Source organism: Podarcis muralis, chromosome 1 (genome assembly GCF_964188315.1).
Source record: "Podarcis muralis chromosome 1, rPodMur119.hap1.1, whole genome shotgun sequence".
Lineage (NCBI taxonomy): Eukaryota > Metazoa > Chordata > Lepidosauria > Squamata > Lacertidae > Podarcis > Podarcis muralis.
The window spans coordinates 4,387,992-4,403,746 of NC_135655.1; the positions used below are offsets into that span (position 1 = coordinate 4,387,992).

Consider the following 15,755-nt stretch of genomic DNA (forward strand, 5'->3'; position numbering starts at 1 on the left):
GGAGCCGTCCCGGTTTCTGGTTTTATCCCAGAATGTCCCACATTTCCTTAGGATGTCTATTTTCACAGGAGAAATATTGGAGGGTGTGGAGTTATGCCCACCCCCACCCAAGCCAAGGAGATAAGTAACTACACCTTTAGAAGACGTCCGAAGGCAGCCCTATATAGGTGAAGTTTTCAAAAAATGTTTCACGTTTTATTATGTTTTTATATAAGTTGGAAGCTCAGGTGGGCACGGTATGAACAATAAAATATCACGGAATAAGCCGTCCCTGTTTTCATCGAAGAAACGTTGGAGGGTATGTGTAACTCTCCAGTGGTTTGATTTCGCCCCAAAAGGCGCACTCCTCCACTGACAGATGCCGGCGTCTACATGTGTGTGTTTTGTTATGTACTGAAGTTCTCACCCTGGGCCAGCAGGGGGATACTTTTCACTCAGGTCCACATATGCAAATAAGGGATGGAAAGTGACGTTCAGTGATTGGATAGTTACAGAAAGTGGTTACTGTTGCGTTGTAGTGGAGCTCTATATAAGCAGGCTGGCTGAACCCTTCAGTTCAGTTCTGTTCTGGCTTGTGAATAAACAAGAGCTGTCTGAAGAATCGCTGCGTCGTCGTCTGATATGTTCACCCACAACTTAACACGTTTCATGAATACACGTGTCCACCTCACGGGCAGGCTGGAGCCACCTGTCACGTTCAGCTGAGACGCCTGCGTTTCCAAGGGGTTGGACTGGATGACCCTTGGTGGGGTGTGTGTTTTGCGTGTGTCTGTAACACTCATTCTGGCGTGGGCGCCCTCATCCCCTCACAGCCATTCCCGTCCCCTCAGCCCCGCCAAGCCGCCCTTCTTCGCGCGCAGGCCCAACCCCAACCCCCTCGACGCAGCGACGGTTGCCGCCGACTCCGGGCGCCGATTGGGCTGCCCGCCGGCTCCTCCATCCCTGATTGGCGCGCGCCTCTTTCCATCCTAACCCTCCTCGGTCCGCCTCCTCCCCCCCCCCTTGCGGGCGGGCGCGCGCGCGGCCGGCGCTGCTGCTGCTGCTGCTGCTCCTTCTTTCTGGGCGGCCTTTCGCCTGGCGCCGTCCCGCCTCCTCCCGGCATGGAGGAGAATTCCGCCTCGAGCCCCCGCGCGGGAAGCCGGCCGGGCGGCTCCCACAAGCGCTCGGCGTCGGCGGCGTCGGACGAGGAGCCGCTGCTGGACTCTGAGGCGGCGGCCGAGGACGAAGACGGGCCGCCGCCTCAGCCGCCGCCTCACCCACCTCGGCCGCGGGAATCCCCTCAGCCGCCGCCCGCCGAGCCGCTGTCGTCGTCGTCTGAGGAGGCGGCGGCGGCAGCGGCGGCGGCCGGAGCGGCTCCCGAGGGGCCTCCTCCTCCGCGTCACCGGCGCCCGCCGCACCACCACCACTCGCCGGGGCACAGGCGGCGGCGGCGGCGCGGCAACCGCCTCCTGCTGCTGGGGCCCCTCATGGACGGAGGCGGCGGCGGGGCGGGCGGGCTGCTGTACCCGCCCCTGGGCCGCGGCGGCGACGAGGACGACGACGACGACGACGAGGAGGGCGACGACGAGGAGGACGACGAGGCTCTGGACGAGGAGGACGGGCCGGGCCGCGGCGGAGCGGGGCCGCTGGGCAGCAGCGAGAGCGCCGGCAGCAGCGGGCTGTCGTTGTCAGGCGGCGGCGCCCCGGAGCCTCGCAAGCGAGCGCGGGGCTCGGGCGGTCCGGCCAGCCGCGCCGCCTCGGCCACGTCTTCGGTGGGCGGCGGCTCCTGCCGGGGCTACGAGGTGGTCCGCGAGCTGGGCCCCGAGGAGGTGCGCTGGTTCTACCGCGAGGAGCGCAAGAGCTGGAAGCCCTTCATCGGCTACGACTCGCTGCGCATCGAGCTGGCCTACCGGGCCTGGGGGCTCCTCGAGAGGAAGGCCGCGCCCGCCCACCAAGCCGAGGGGGTCGCCGCCGCAGGCAGCAGCAGCAACAGCAGCCCCGAGGCCTTCGAGCCCGGCTCGCCCGGCATCCCTCCGTCGGAGCCCGTGTGCGTCCGCGGGGGCCTCTACGAGGTGGATGTGGCCAACTCCGAGTCCTACCCGGTCTATTGGAACCGTAAGTCGCCGCCGATGCCTCCCCCCCCTCTCCAGCAGCATAGTAATAATAATAATATAATAATAATAATTGATTATTTACACCCCGCCCATCTGGCTGAGTTTCCCCAGCCACTCTGAGCGGCTCCCAATCAGTGTTAAAAACAGTACAGCGTTACATATTAAAAACTTCCCTGAACAGGGCTGCCTTCAGATGTCTTCTGAATGTCAGGTAATTATTTATCTCTTTGACATCTGATGGGAGGGCGTTCCACAGGGCGGGTGCCGCCACCGAGAAGGCCCTCTGCCTGGTTCCCTGTAGCCTCACTTCTCGCAATGAGGGAACCGCCAGAAGGCCCTCGGCGCTGGATCCCTCGGCGCCAAATCCCAGGGGGGCGAGGCCCATTCGGACCCCACAATGAAATATCTTAGGGGGCCGGTCCCCACCCCCACATCGTGGGCATTGCCATTCAAATAGGCTGTGTGCCGTGTCATGCGATGGATTAGGTGGGGTGGGGCTTGCCTTGTTTCATTAGCCAGGGGATGCCTGAGGAGCTCAAGTCCCGTTAAACCCGGTGGGGTCTGGCTTCAAAGTCAACCTGCCCGGGAGGATCGGGCGTGCTACCGGTTCCTCTCATGCACGTTGACGTTGGCAGCAGGTTCCACCAGTTTCAGTGATGCTTGATTCTCAAGGCTCTTAATTTATTGTTTAAAGGAGGCTCACAATGTCCTGTCTGGAGGCTTGCAACAGAAAAAATTAGGCACGCCAAAGGGTGGATGCTCAGGGACTCCTGGATCCTTGGCCGGCTGTCACCTTCCTTTTGCTCTGATTTCACGACCATTTTATCAGAGACCCACAGTCCTGAAGTCTTGCTTAACCCTTCCACTTTTCTCCTTTTCCCTCCTAAGCAAGTAATGTTCTAAACCAGGTGTGGGGAACCTTTAGTCCTCCAGATGTTTCTGAAGTGCAGCTCTTGGAAGCATGGCAAATGACCTGGTTTGAAGAAGGTTCTAGTTCTGCAGCATTTGGAGGGCCAAAGGGTCCTGCACCAGTTTTAAGCATTTATTAGCACCCTTCCTTAATACTGCATTTTTATTTTTATTTTGTTCAGCGCCCTTGCCATAAGGTTGTATTGTGCTTCCCATCTCCATAATTTTCCTCCTTAAGCATTCCTTTATCTGCTTCTCACATGGCTTATGCATATACAGACACACACACAAGTTATACGTGTGGCAGGGACGTCCTGTGCCTGCTCTTTTTCAAGTCAGCTACTTCCTTCTTACTCAGTTCGTACCTGTTCTCATGTGCCCAGATCACTTATTTAGACAGGAAGCTAAATCATAACATCTGTACTTAACCTCTTACTCCCTTTTCCAAACTACACTCCTGCTGCTCTGTAGAACTATGATTTCTATTCCTGTACACAAATTTCCACTATCATGTGGCACTTCCCTCATCTCTGCCCATTTCAATCCTAAAGAGTTGGCTTGCATTTCCTTCAAGCTCCAGCCCTTTTGCACTCCTTCCTGTGAACCAGCGGTTCTCAACCTGTGGGTCCCCAGATGTTGTTGGACTACAACTCCCATCATCCCTGAGCTCTGGCCTTGCTAGCTAGGGGTGATGGGAGTTGTAGTTCAACCCACAGGTTGAGAAAGGCTGCTTGAGTGTGAACAAAAGACAGGTATGGCAGTTTGACTGGCTATCATTCACTGATCCCAAAGCCTGCATGTACTCTGTCCCTAAAAATGTTGTTAGAATGCTGTGCCAACGTAAGATAAACTCTGCAGTAAGAAACTGATTTGTATTTGCATTCTTTTTACTCTGCATAGTCTTATTTGCAATGTGTATTCTTTTGCATAATTGTCTCTCTTCCGGGTGCCACAAGTAGTGGCATGAAGTTTTAGAGCAAAGTCTTAACTTGCGAGATTACACTGGGGAGGCATTGCCCATACACTTTGCAGCTATAAGGGCAAAGGGTTGCCCTTTGCTTTTCTGGGAAAACATGTATGATCTGTATTGCATTCTGAGACTTCTGTGGGAACACAGTCTGGATTACTCCCTTTGTCTGTTCTGCTCTACTTTCAACTGCAGCTTCTTTCCTTTCTCTCCTTTCTCTGGAAGTATGTATTATTTTAGGCAGATTTAATTAAGAATGTGGTTTTCAGAACAACAAACAAATGAAAATTACAAGTTCTTAAGAAACAATACATTGAAAATGAAGCATTACATCATTGCTTAATAACAATATAAGTGGAAAAGTAAAGGGAAGGGAAAGGAACGTCTTTATCACACCCTAGTCTAGCACCATCTTGCTGTCCAGAACCTCCTGCAGGGCAGCATCAGTTTTCTTACCACTTTATGGACCAGAAGTTACCAGAACTTAGCAGGTTAATTGTGAGTTTGCATGTCTCTTGTCCTTCATTAAGCTGCTAGTGCTTTGTGAGCCAAACCCAGTAATATAGGCCCTTGCACATCTTTAGTAGGAATTAATTAAGAAATTTGCTTTATCCTGCGGACATGAATGCACACTCTTGAGTTAGGGTTAAAGGCGGCTGAGACTGAATCACTTAGTTTTGTCTCTGCCTGATGGTGGAGCAGGCATGTACAATCCTGTTAGCCTGCGGTATCCTTAAGGTCTATGAATGTCAGTACCATCAATCATTATGTCAAGAGGAGAGGTGGATGATGGCTCATGCAGACTTCACTGGGCAGGGAATGAATGAGACAGCACCTTTCTTTGCTTGTCTTTGCACAATCCAGGCAGAGTGAAGAGGGATCTCGTTATTTTTCCTCACTTTGCAGACTGAATATATTCTTGTGTTCTTACCAAAGTCATCTATACTGGATTTTCTCCTTAGGCAAATGCTTTGTTTTGCCTGAAATAATCCATAGGCAGCCATGTTTGTTTGTTCATGTATCTGCCCCATTTGTGTATAAAGTGGGGGTGGGTGTTTGATGTTTACATCATAATGGATATGTCGGTGAGGGCAGCTGAATTCTCTTCTGTCTTAGCTCCCCACAGTGCATTGCGTTAGCCTCTTTTCTCCCAACCCACCATGACTTTGCTGAGAGAAAAGTGCCTTGAGTTAAATGCTGTAAGGTGGCAAGGCAATGGGAGGATTTAGGTGTTCTCGCCCACACACCTCTTTTGAAATAAAAATCAAGCCTCTGTCCCACTTTGAGAATGGGGCAGATGTGACACACTTAGTTTGCTGCTGAGATTTCTGTTTGCAACGGTAATGCTACCACAAAGATCACACAAGTTGTGTCTTGGCTAGCCCAGGCCTTATTAAACTAGGCTAGCATGTGTTTTCATTCTCATTTTTAATAATTTAATTCTTTGATTACTGGGTTTAAAAAAAAGTTGTTTTAGGGTTCTTAAGTTTTGCTTGTGAGTTCTAAATACACTCTTTGTTTCTTGGCCTAAACCTGGTTAGTCTTGCACTGCTAAGTGTCTATAGAATTTAACTGATAGTTTTAAAAGCTTGGTCTCTGCATCCAAGGGACATAAAGAGACCCAGACACCTTAACTGAAAGTAACTCCATGATTTCCAGTTGCCTCTTGGATTCTTCCACTGATAACCAGAGCTTGGTGGTTTATAACACTCGTTTGTACATCTTGTTGGATTGAACCGTTTATTCACAAACAATTATCTAGATCTTCATCTACTGTCTTTATCCTAAATTGCCTTCCAGTAGAAGACCAGAACCATTGTGTGCAACTGTGGTCACCATATAGTTCCACCACCAGCTTGGTTATTACACTGTAGATTGGTCTTCCTTACTTGACAGGCTTTTGGAGGTCTTCCTTCTTTGTGGTCAGCAAGAGTAGATAAGAAAAATATATATAGTGCATAATTTTGCACTGGGGTCAGATGATTTCTAACCCTGATTTCAGCAGAGAAAAGTTTGAACCTGTCATCAGAGACCGGCCACATCTCAGAAGCCAGATAAGGGTCCCTCTGAGCTTCCACTGGTCAAAGACTGGGATTTTTATTTACTACTCAACTCTGTATTTGCATCCTTGTTGTTAATGTCCCCTATGGAGAAAGGGCCCTTATGCACTATCTCCATATGCTCCGCTGTCCTTGTTTAAAATCCCCTTTCATAAGCAGAATAAACGAGGAAATAAATGAGCAGTTGTATGAACATTTGCACAGATTCTGGATGCAGAATGTGGTTTCCCTGGTGCTGAGTGTTTGAGGCAGAGCACATTCAGCCCTGACAGTGCTCTTGCTTTTGCAGCCATTTATCTGCTGGAATGAGAGTGGAGAAAATGGACCTTATTGAGTAATTTGCCAGTGGGTAGTTGACTTTCTTGGCATGGAGACAGGAAGATCAATTGCTTTAATCTTTCCTGCTGTAAAGTGGAGGAACAGCAAGAAAACAAAAGCTTGGGAAAGGCAGAGTGGAGAAACAGTAAACATAAACAAAGTAGAGAGTGAAAATGGTGGCCTGCTGTGTTGCGTTTCATTTTGGAAGTAATTTCTCCTTCTCATTAAATCTGGGCGGCAGATGTTTAAAAAAGTAGCATATGCTGTTCACAGAGGGATTTCCAAGCTTTGGGGAGAGAGGTTCCTGGGTGCCAGCATCAAAAGCAGCATTGTGCTCAGAGCGGAAGTAAGCATTTGATCTTGAGAAGATTAAGGGTGTTGACAGAAAGCATCCCAGTAATTTAAAGTAGTAGTGACCTCCTTACCTTGGGTAGCTCTTTGTGTTTACTGAACTAAAATGACAGCTGGTGTAGTAATAAGTAAGGTCTTTTTCCTCTGTAGGAGTCTCTATAGTTAGTCCCTAGTATCACAGCATAATTGTACTTTGGTAAACCCTGCCCTGCCCTGCCCTGTTGCGGAATCTTCCTTCCTTCATGAGTCTTTCCTCTCAGATAAGCAACTTGAGACTGCTTTTAGCAGGTGGCTGCTCAGTGTGACTCATCTGCCGTTTGTCTTACCTGTTCTGCTTCCCAATGACTCTACCTTAGGGTGCCCTCCACCATTGCTGCACAGCTTCAAGAAAGCTCCAAGAGCTGGTCTTTACAGAGTGTGAGGATTAGCATTAAGAAAATCCCCCATGCAAGCTCCATTGAAATGAAAGGATGATGCGCTACAGTGGCATTTGGTAACAGAGGGCATAGGACTTCATATAACAATTCACTGTTTGCGGTGATTAGGCCCAGCTATGACCCAGTGCTACCAAGTGATAGCAGTGGGGCCAGCTCAGGATCAAGTTGATCCCAGGCAAGTTGGGCCCCTCCCTGCCCCCCCCCCCCCAATGTCCTGGTTTGGAGCATTCTGTTGGCTACTACTGGTGTAAATCCCACCATTACTACTTGCACCTGGCTGAGCGTTCAGAGGACAGAACAAGGAGCTCTGCACTGGCAGAGCAACATTGATATTGGTCCATGGACAGAGGCCAGGATGGCAAAGGTACAGCTCCACCTGATCAAACCCCTAGCGAAATGCAAAGGAGGGGGGTGGATTCCAGCCCAAGTCTTCAAGCCAGGCATAGGCAAACTCCAGCCCTCCAGATGTTTGGGACTACAATTCCCATCATCCCTAGCTAACAGGACCAGTGGTCTGGGGTGATGGTTGTCCCAAACATCTGGAGGGATGGAGTTTGCCTATGCCTGCTTTAAGCAATGTCCAGTGTAAAACTGAAACACAAAATAGTGAAAAATTCAGTGCTAATTTTTTAAAATAGTGAACTATACAGATTGTACCAATGGCAGAAAGGGAACGTGGCCTCATCATAATAGCAAGTTGCCAAAAGTTACTTTTCTGTTGTAAAGCTAATGCAAAGTTACAGTTTTTAAAGACAGGCATTTCCTTTTACATGTGTTTTGTGGGTGGGTAAAGCTGCTGTGTCTGATGTCTTTAACAGATTTGTACACAGAAGACACATGTGTGAGATATGTTTGTGTATAACACAAAATGGTTGACTTAGGGTTTTCAAAGACATTTGGAAAGTGTAGTTGACACTTTAAAGTACTTTAAAATACTGAAACCTAGACTATTTGAAACCTACTTTGCCACTTAGCTGTGTATTGACTTTCTCAAGGCAACGGGGCCCATAACGTTATCGATTCAAGTGGAGCAAATACCTTGGAACTGCAGGGCTGCCAGCCACTGTAAGAATGGGATCGTTCAGCCCCCTGCAAGGCAACTGCAGTCACATTCTGACAGATGTGATAGATTTTGCCCAAACATCTTTTTCTCTTGCACTAACTGCTCTGCTGTATCTTAAAATATACTGTGTTTGTCACCTTTACAGAATCTGAGAAGATCCCTGTGATGCGTGGGCAGTGGTTTGTTGATGGCACATGGCAGCCACTGGAAGAAGAGGAAAGCAATTTGATAGAACAAGAACATCTCAGCTGTTTCAAGGGGCAGCAGTTGCAAGAGAACTTTGACATGGAAGTATCAAAACCTTTGGATGGAAAAGAGGGTAAGGGATGGCTGGGTCCATGGTCCTGCTTCATGTTTCTTTTTAGGATAGTCATAGCCTTTTGTGTACATGTTTGATGGTGCGTTTTGCATGATTAGCCATTACTTGCTTCAGTCTCTTATTACCGTTAGGAGCATAGGAAACTGCCTTACACCAAGTTGAACAATTGATCCATCTACCGTATTTTTTGCTCTATAAGACTCGCTTTTTCCCTCCTAAAAAGTAAGGGGAAATGCGTGTGCGTCTTATGGAGCGAATGCAGGCTGCGCAGCTATCCCAGAAGCCAGAACAGCAAGAGGGATTGCTGCTTTCACTGCGCAGCGATCCCTCTTGCTGTTCTGGCTTCTGAGATTCAGAATATTTTTTTTCTTGTTTTCCTCCTCCAAAAACTAGGTGCGTCTTGTGGTCTGGTGCGTCTTATAGAGCGAAAAATACGGTAGTTCAGTATTACCTACACTGACCAGCAGCAGCTGTCCTGAATTTCAGATTTTCCTGCCCTACCTGACAAAGTCTGGGATTGCACCTGAGTGATGTTTCTTCCCCAAAGCACTTCTGAAAAACAGCATGTTTTATTATGCATTATTTTGTGTTACCATAAATACACCCACACACCAATAGAGAACTTCCTCGTTTTCAAACCATTTTCTTGCTTCAAGTTGAAGTCCTCCCAGACACTTGGTTTTTTTACCCCTGGAGACTTTTTAACCATTTGAATATTACTATTTTTAAATCCAGCCTATCAACCAGGAGAGACCAAAAGACACATATTTCTTAATTTTGGGTCAGTCCAGGGTTGGTAGAATCATTTGCACTTGTAGTCTTTCAGTTGTTTGGTGGTCAAACAAAATACTGTTTAAAATGGCCAGACTGATAAATCTTGACATCCCCTCCATTAGGTTTGGAATAATCACTTCACAGGAGTAGAGTGATTAGTAGAATCAGCAGGCCATACCAGTCAGTTTACTGGTCAAAAATCAGTTTGACCACAAGTATTCCATGAAGCCAAGAATGCTACTGTCCGGGTGACAGCTTACTTTCTATTGGTTAGCAAGGATGGGTGTGAGAGCCCCTTGCCTCTAGCCCCATTACAGCCCAGGGCCAAATCAAGTAACACAGCAAAACTGCAGGTATCACCAAACAATTCTTTTTGTGGATAATTTGCTATAATTTTCTTAGAGTTAGTATCATTGTTTCACAAAACAGTTAACTAATTTGTTTTTCAAATTGGTGTGAGTATCAACAATGCATTTTTCTAGAAAAATAGGTGCACTGCTATACAGTGGTACCTCAAGTTACAAACGCTTCAGGTTACAAACTCCGCTAACCTGGAAGAGTTACCTCAAGTTGAGAACTTTGCCCCAGGATGAGAACGGAGATTGTGTGCCCGCAGCAAGAGGCCCCATTAGCAAAAGCATGCCTTTAGTTAAGAACAGTTTCATATTAAGAACGAACCTCTGGAACGAATTAAGTTCATAACTAGAGGTACCACTGTACTCACCACGAACTTGTAAGTGCCACACTTTTTAACAACAACAACAAAAAGGTGCAGGTACTGCATACCCTTGGGTACTCCCTGGAAAAAAACACTTGAGTATCAAACTTGTTGACAGTTAATGTTTCCTTTTTGTTCTCATAAAGTCATTGTTTTAAAAATACTTGACTTCTTTGATAATATTTGACTGGTCAGTTTGACATTGCTGCAATTGAGTTGTTTATCTTGTGCAATAAGACCCAGTTGCTTTGGGCAAGACAAACAGCAGAGCTCTCCCCAAGTTTTGAGTGCCCTGGACTGTAGTACAGGTTTGGCTCTATGCATTGCATCACCCTGCTTATTTTAAAAGCCTTTCAAATTAGCAGCACAACTATTTATCATTATTTAAGTTCTAAGTCTGTTGCTTTGCCAAGTTGTGGCCTTAGTGATGGGCTGCTGCTATAAGAAAAGCGGGTGCTGACTATTTGGTTCCTCCTCTAGGGCTGATGCCCAGCAGCAAAGTAAATGGTTTGTTTGTACTTGCCATTTAATTTCCAATAAACAAAATATTTTGCAGTCTTAAGTCTTGGTAAAATAGTTTGACCCTGACTTTGCACTAGAAAACAAAGAGTTAAAAGTGGGAGTTTGGGCAGATAGTACAGAATAAAATATTATTTTTATAGTTTTTATGTGTTTTTTCTCCATCTGTTAAGTAATTTCATTTTTTGGGTTGCAGCTTGAGCCCAGCTTCATTGAACTCTGTTTTGGGTAGTAGGTTTATACTGATATGTCTTCCAGATAGAAAATTTGAACATGTCTCGCTGTTAAGACTGAGGCTGGATGAGCATTAACTCTGGTACATCTAGAGTGGGGTGGTATTGTGACAGAAAGTTACAATATAAAAATGCAATATTGAAATCAGTTAAACACATTTTCAGTGGAAGAATAGGGTGGGTCCTAAAAAACGCATCTCAGAGGTACGTCTTCAGAGTACTGTGGAAGCTGTACAGTGATGGTGCTAGACACCTCTCTGAAAAGGATCTTGGCTGCCCTGCCTCCAAGCTAATTTCTCTGCATTGGTTGTAATGTTTACTTGGGGTCTATGTGCAAGATTATATTCAGTATATGGGTGTCAGTTATGTCTGGTGGCTGGGGATGATTTACTCCCACCTCTACAGTTAGAACTGAGTTAGACTATTGTCAAGTGGCTATATCTGAAGCAACAGCAGTGGCTGTCAGGACTACATGGGTGGGGCCACATTGCTCCCCAGACTTCTGAGCACATGTGTCGCTGCCACTTACTGATAGTGGGAGCTCAGTGTGGATGCCATGGCAGAAGCCAGCCCAATGTTCCGACTGCTGAATCTGCACTGTGTTTGCACTATCTCCCAGTTCCTTTTTCTTCTGAATGCTACTAGAAGCCAATGTTTGTGCCCTCCATGACTCTTTAATAGTTGGAAGAAAGTGTCATTAAGCATTTACTGGTAGATTATACTGACAGCTCAACCATAAATGAGATGAAAGGAAATTTATACATTCTAATAATAATTTGTGAGACGAGGAGGAATGCAAGTTTTAAATATTTTTCTTCAATTCTGTTTTGTTTGATCTTTAAATAATTTGTTTTGCTTACATTCTTCTGGAGTATAGAGGTTATAATAAACTTTTTGAGAAGTAAGTATTCTTAGGACTGCAGTCTTAAAAGTGAACTTAAGGCAGAGATTTTAGCAACTTCAGAATAAGAATATTAGAGCCAAGAAGAATATTAGTTTTGTAGTGTCAAGAAGAATATGTCACAGTGTTCCACATTCCAAGGTAGTCTTGTCTCTTGGCCTTCTTGGAAGTTGCAAAATTCTAACACTTTTCCAAGAATTCAGTGTTCCCATTAGAAATCTGATAGTTGCAACAAATTGGGACTGATACTCTATGTCTATGGGGCTGTGCACAGAGCAGCTGGGTCGTGCCAAATGGAGCTCTTTTAAAATAGATACTATCCTTCCAATCAATAGTTTGCTGAGGAAATGGAAGCAGGGAGGATCTAACTTCAATTCCCAAAAAGGTAATTTATGCAGTTTTGGAAATGATCCCTCTGCATAGCACCACTTCTTCTTGTTGTTATTCATCATTTTATTGTATGCCGCCTTTCCATAGTTAAAACAATGCTCAAGGCGGCTTGCAACATGACAAGGTTTACATAATTACCAAAATAACCAAAGTTATAAACAATAAATAAAAACACATCAAAAAGTACACAACCAAATGGAAGACAATTTCCACATAAATCATAAAATCCAAAACTAAGAATACAACATTAATACCAATCACAATTTAAAATGACATAGATAAAAAATAAAAGCAATTTGAAAACAAAACTGGAGCCCTCTCTGCCCAGCAGCAGCAGCAGCACTCCTTTATGGAGCCTGTCAGGCCCCGTCCCAAGCCAGGTGGAGAGAAGCAGGGCAGGGCCCTTCAGGCTCCCAGCAGGTCAGTCCTGTTGTTGTTGTTGAATTTATATACTGCCCTATACCCGGAGGTCTCAGGGTGGTTCACAGAATAAAATCAAAATATAAAACTACAAAATACATAATCAAAATAAAAACAACCACCCAATAACACACACCCCACAAAGAACCCCGCATTTTAAAAGGGTATAGGATGTCAGTCAAATCAACCAAAGGCCTGTTTAAAAAGGAACGTTTTTTCCTGGCACCTAAAGGTGTATAATGATGCCAGACGAACTTCCCTGGGGAGAGCATTCCACAGACAGGGAGCCACTGCAGAGAAGGCCCTGTTCTTGTGTTGCCACCCTCTGGACTTCTAAACGAGGAGGCACACAAACAAAGGCTTGGGAAGATGACCTTAGGGTCTGGGTAGGTTCATATGGAAAGAGGCGGTCCTTGAGGTATTGCGGTCCTGAGCCTTTTTAGACTTTATAGGTCAAAAGCAGCACTTTGAATTGGACCTGGAAACTAATTGGTAGCCAGTGGAGTCGGACCAGGATCAGTGTAATATGCTCAAACCGTCTTGCTCCAGTGAGCAACTTGGCCGCTGAATTCTGCACCAGCTGAAATTTCAGAACTGACTTCAGAGGCAGCCCTACATGGAACACATTGCAGCAATCTAACTTTGAGTTACCAGAGCATAGACAACAGTAGTTAGGCTATCCCTAGCCAGATAGGGGTGTAGCTAGGCCACCAGCCAAAACTGATGGAAGGTGCTCCGGGCCACTGAGGCCAGCTGAGCCTCAAGTGACAGGAAAGGATCCAGGAGTACCCCCAGGTTGCGAACTTGCTCCTTCAAAGGAAGAGCAGGCCACCCATCCGGTGTAGGGAACCGCCCACTCACAGTACCTCAGTCCTATCTGGATTGAGTTTCAGTTTGTTGGCTCTCATCCAGTCCATTACCAAGGCAAGACACTGGTCCAGCACTTCCATTTCCTCACTTGCAGATGTCAAGGAGAAATAGAGCATACTTGTTGGATTGGAGAGAAGGATTGCTAATGGAAGACCTGTTAACATGCCCATTTTCCACCCCGCTGAGTCCACACATGAAATACGCTTCCTCTCAACCAGTGCCCCATGCAAATATTGAATGTAGAGACTTGCACTTATTACCCAAAACCCAGGAAAATGCCATTATTTTGTTAAAGTTGTCTATATAGGAATCATTTATAGTTTATATTGTTACCTGAACATACTAAATGATAGTCAAGAGGCTGACCAAATTGCCTTGCCATTTATCACAAACGTCTAAGGATAGGCCATAGACAGTTGCAATTTTTGTTTGACATTCATTTAAATAAAGCACAAACAGTAATTCTAAATGGCAAAAGCTGGTTGTTAAATAAAGTTAAAGGTAAAGGTACCCCTGCCCGTACGGGCCAGTCTTGACAGACTCTGGGGTTGTGCGCCCATCTCACTCAAGAGGCCGGGGGCCAGCGCTGTCCGGAGACACTTCCGGGTCACATGGCCAGCGTGACAAAGCTGCATCTGGCGAGCCAGCGCAGCACACGGAACACCGTTTACCTTCCCGCTGGTAAGCGGTCCCTATTTATCTACTTGCACCCGGGGGTGCTTTCGAACTGCTAGGTTGGCAGGCGCTGGGACCGAGCAGCGGGAGCGCACCCCACCGCGGGGATTCGAACCGCCGACCTTTCGATCGGCAAGCCCTAGGCGCTGAGGCTTTTACCCACAGCGTTACAGGGCACTAAATGAAGTGTGTGAAGCAGGGTTGTGAAGTAAGGAGTCCGCGTGGTGTTGCAGTTGGACTAAGGCAGGAGAGACCCAGGTTCATAGTCCCTCCTCACCATAAAGCGTACTGGCTGGCCCTGCACCCGTGACAGTCTCTCAGCCTAGCCTACTTCATCGCTGCTCGTGAGGCTGAAAGTGGGGCTGGGCTGTGTATGCAGCCCTGCACTCCTTGATGAGAGTGGGATGAAAATGTACGAACTAGATAAACAGAAACTAAAATAAGGAGATAGCACTCGTGCCTTTCCTGTCAGATGATCTTGTTCTACAGTTCAAGGAAACCCATCACTGGGAGAAGGTCATTCATAGTTCCATGGAACATTTTGCAATATTTGTCCAAGGTCAGTTGACTGCTGTCCTAACCTTAAGTGTTACGCACTTTGAGCTATTTCTGGAGTTATTTCGTTCATTACAAAGAAACAGGGACACACATGACACTCGGCTTTTGCTGAAGCGTTTGAAGGTCTCCTCCCCCCCCCCCCCCCAGCCTTAAGTAGCTTTTCTATATGTAAATAGGGGAGATGGTGTCTCTGGCTAAGTGCTGTTACCTGTGTACACAAGTGGCTTTTATGTCTCTGGCAACTAGTATAATGGTATTTGGGTCTAAAGCAGTGGTTCCTAAGTGATTTTCCCCCCAGTGGACCACTTGAAAACTGCTGCAGGATTTTTAATTGTATTTTTTACAGAAACTGGACCGCCTGAATGAAGCTTGCAGACCACTAGTGGTTTGCAGACCACGGTTTGGGAATCCCTGATCTAAAGTATGCTTAGAAAGAATTCTTTTGTAAATCAAAGAGGATATTGCTCAGTTAATGCGGTCAGCTCACTTCTGTGGTAGATATTACAGGAATTGGGCTTTGTTCCTCCTAGATGCTCACGGGCAGGTGAATTGTGATTGGAGCGCAGATGCCTAGTGGGGAAAATGATAGCTAGGTCCTCAGACTTGGCCTTAGAGTGAAAGAGCAGAAACCAGCTCTGTTTACGTCAGTGTTTGCAGCAGGGAAAGCGTGGAATGACTTTTCATTCATGAGCTTCCATTTCTCGACTCTGCTGTGACCAGGAGCAGCACAACATGCTTTGAAACAATTTGCACATTAAGCACATTAATAATAAATTATTAAGCACACAAAATCAGCATTCATCAAGTGCAAGTTGTCTATGTGCAATTTTTTATCATAGGTAAATAAACAATTATGAAATAAACATCTCTTTCTGATTTCCTCCCCAGTCTGGGGACTGTCACACGCTATAGAACAGAGTTTAAGAGTAATTAAGAACAAACTGGGTGGCTGCCTCTATTTTAAAATTGTGAATAAAGGCAGATAAATACATTAATGTTAATCTACAGATTGTTTTGAAATGGCAGTATCAGAAGGCATTGGTCTTCTCGCCTAACTATCTGTAGTGGCATTTGTAATACAGCTCTGTCCGCTGTGCAATGGCTTTACGACTGTGTCATGAAAAGGCGTTGATTCCCCATCCAGCTCAAAGCCTGTTATATGGGCAGCATTGTTAACAGA

The 15,755-nt window shown here is 46.3% G+C and overlaps 1 protein-coding gene across 5 annotated transcripts in view; it reads left to right on the forward strand.

The window, feature by feature from the left end:
* Positions 1–1,051: 1,051 nt before the first annotated feature.
* The window catches only part of DDHD1 (DDHD domain containing 1), a 41,564-nt gene continuing 26,860 nt past the window's right edge, over positions 1,052–15,755 (forward strand). The window contains exons 1-2 of one of the 5 annotated variants that reach the window (XM_077936123.1): positions 1,052–2,094; positions 8,344–8,517. In XM_077936123.1, the coding sequence (XP_077792249.1) occupies positions 1,101–2,094; positions 8,344–8,517 (1,168 nt within the window). In that variant the 5' untranslated portion in view covers positions 1,052–1,100. The remainder of the gene's footprint in view (positions 2,095–8,343; positions 8,518–15,755) is intronic. The other 4 variants (XR_013394640.1, XM_077936078.1, XM_028708115.2 and 1 more) reach the window with 4 other exon arrangements.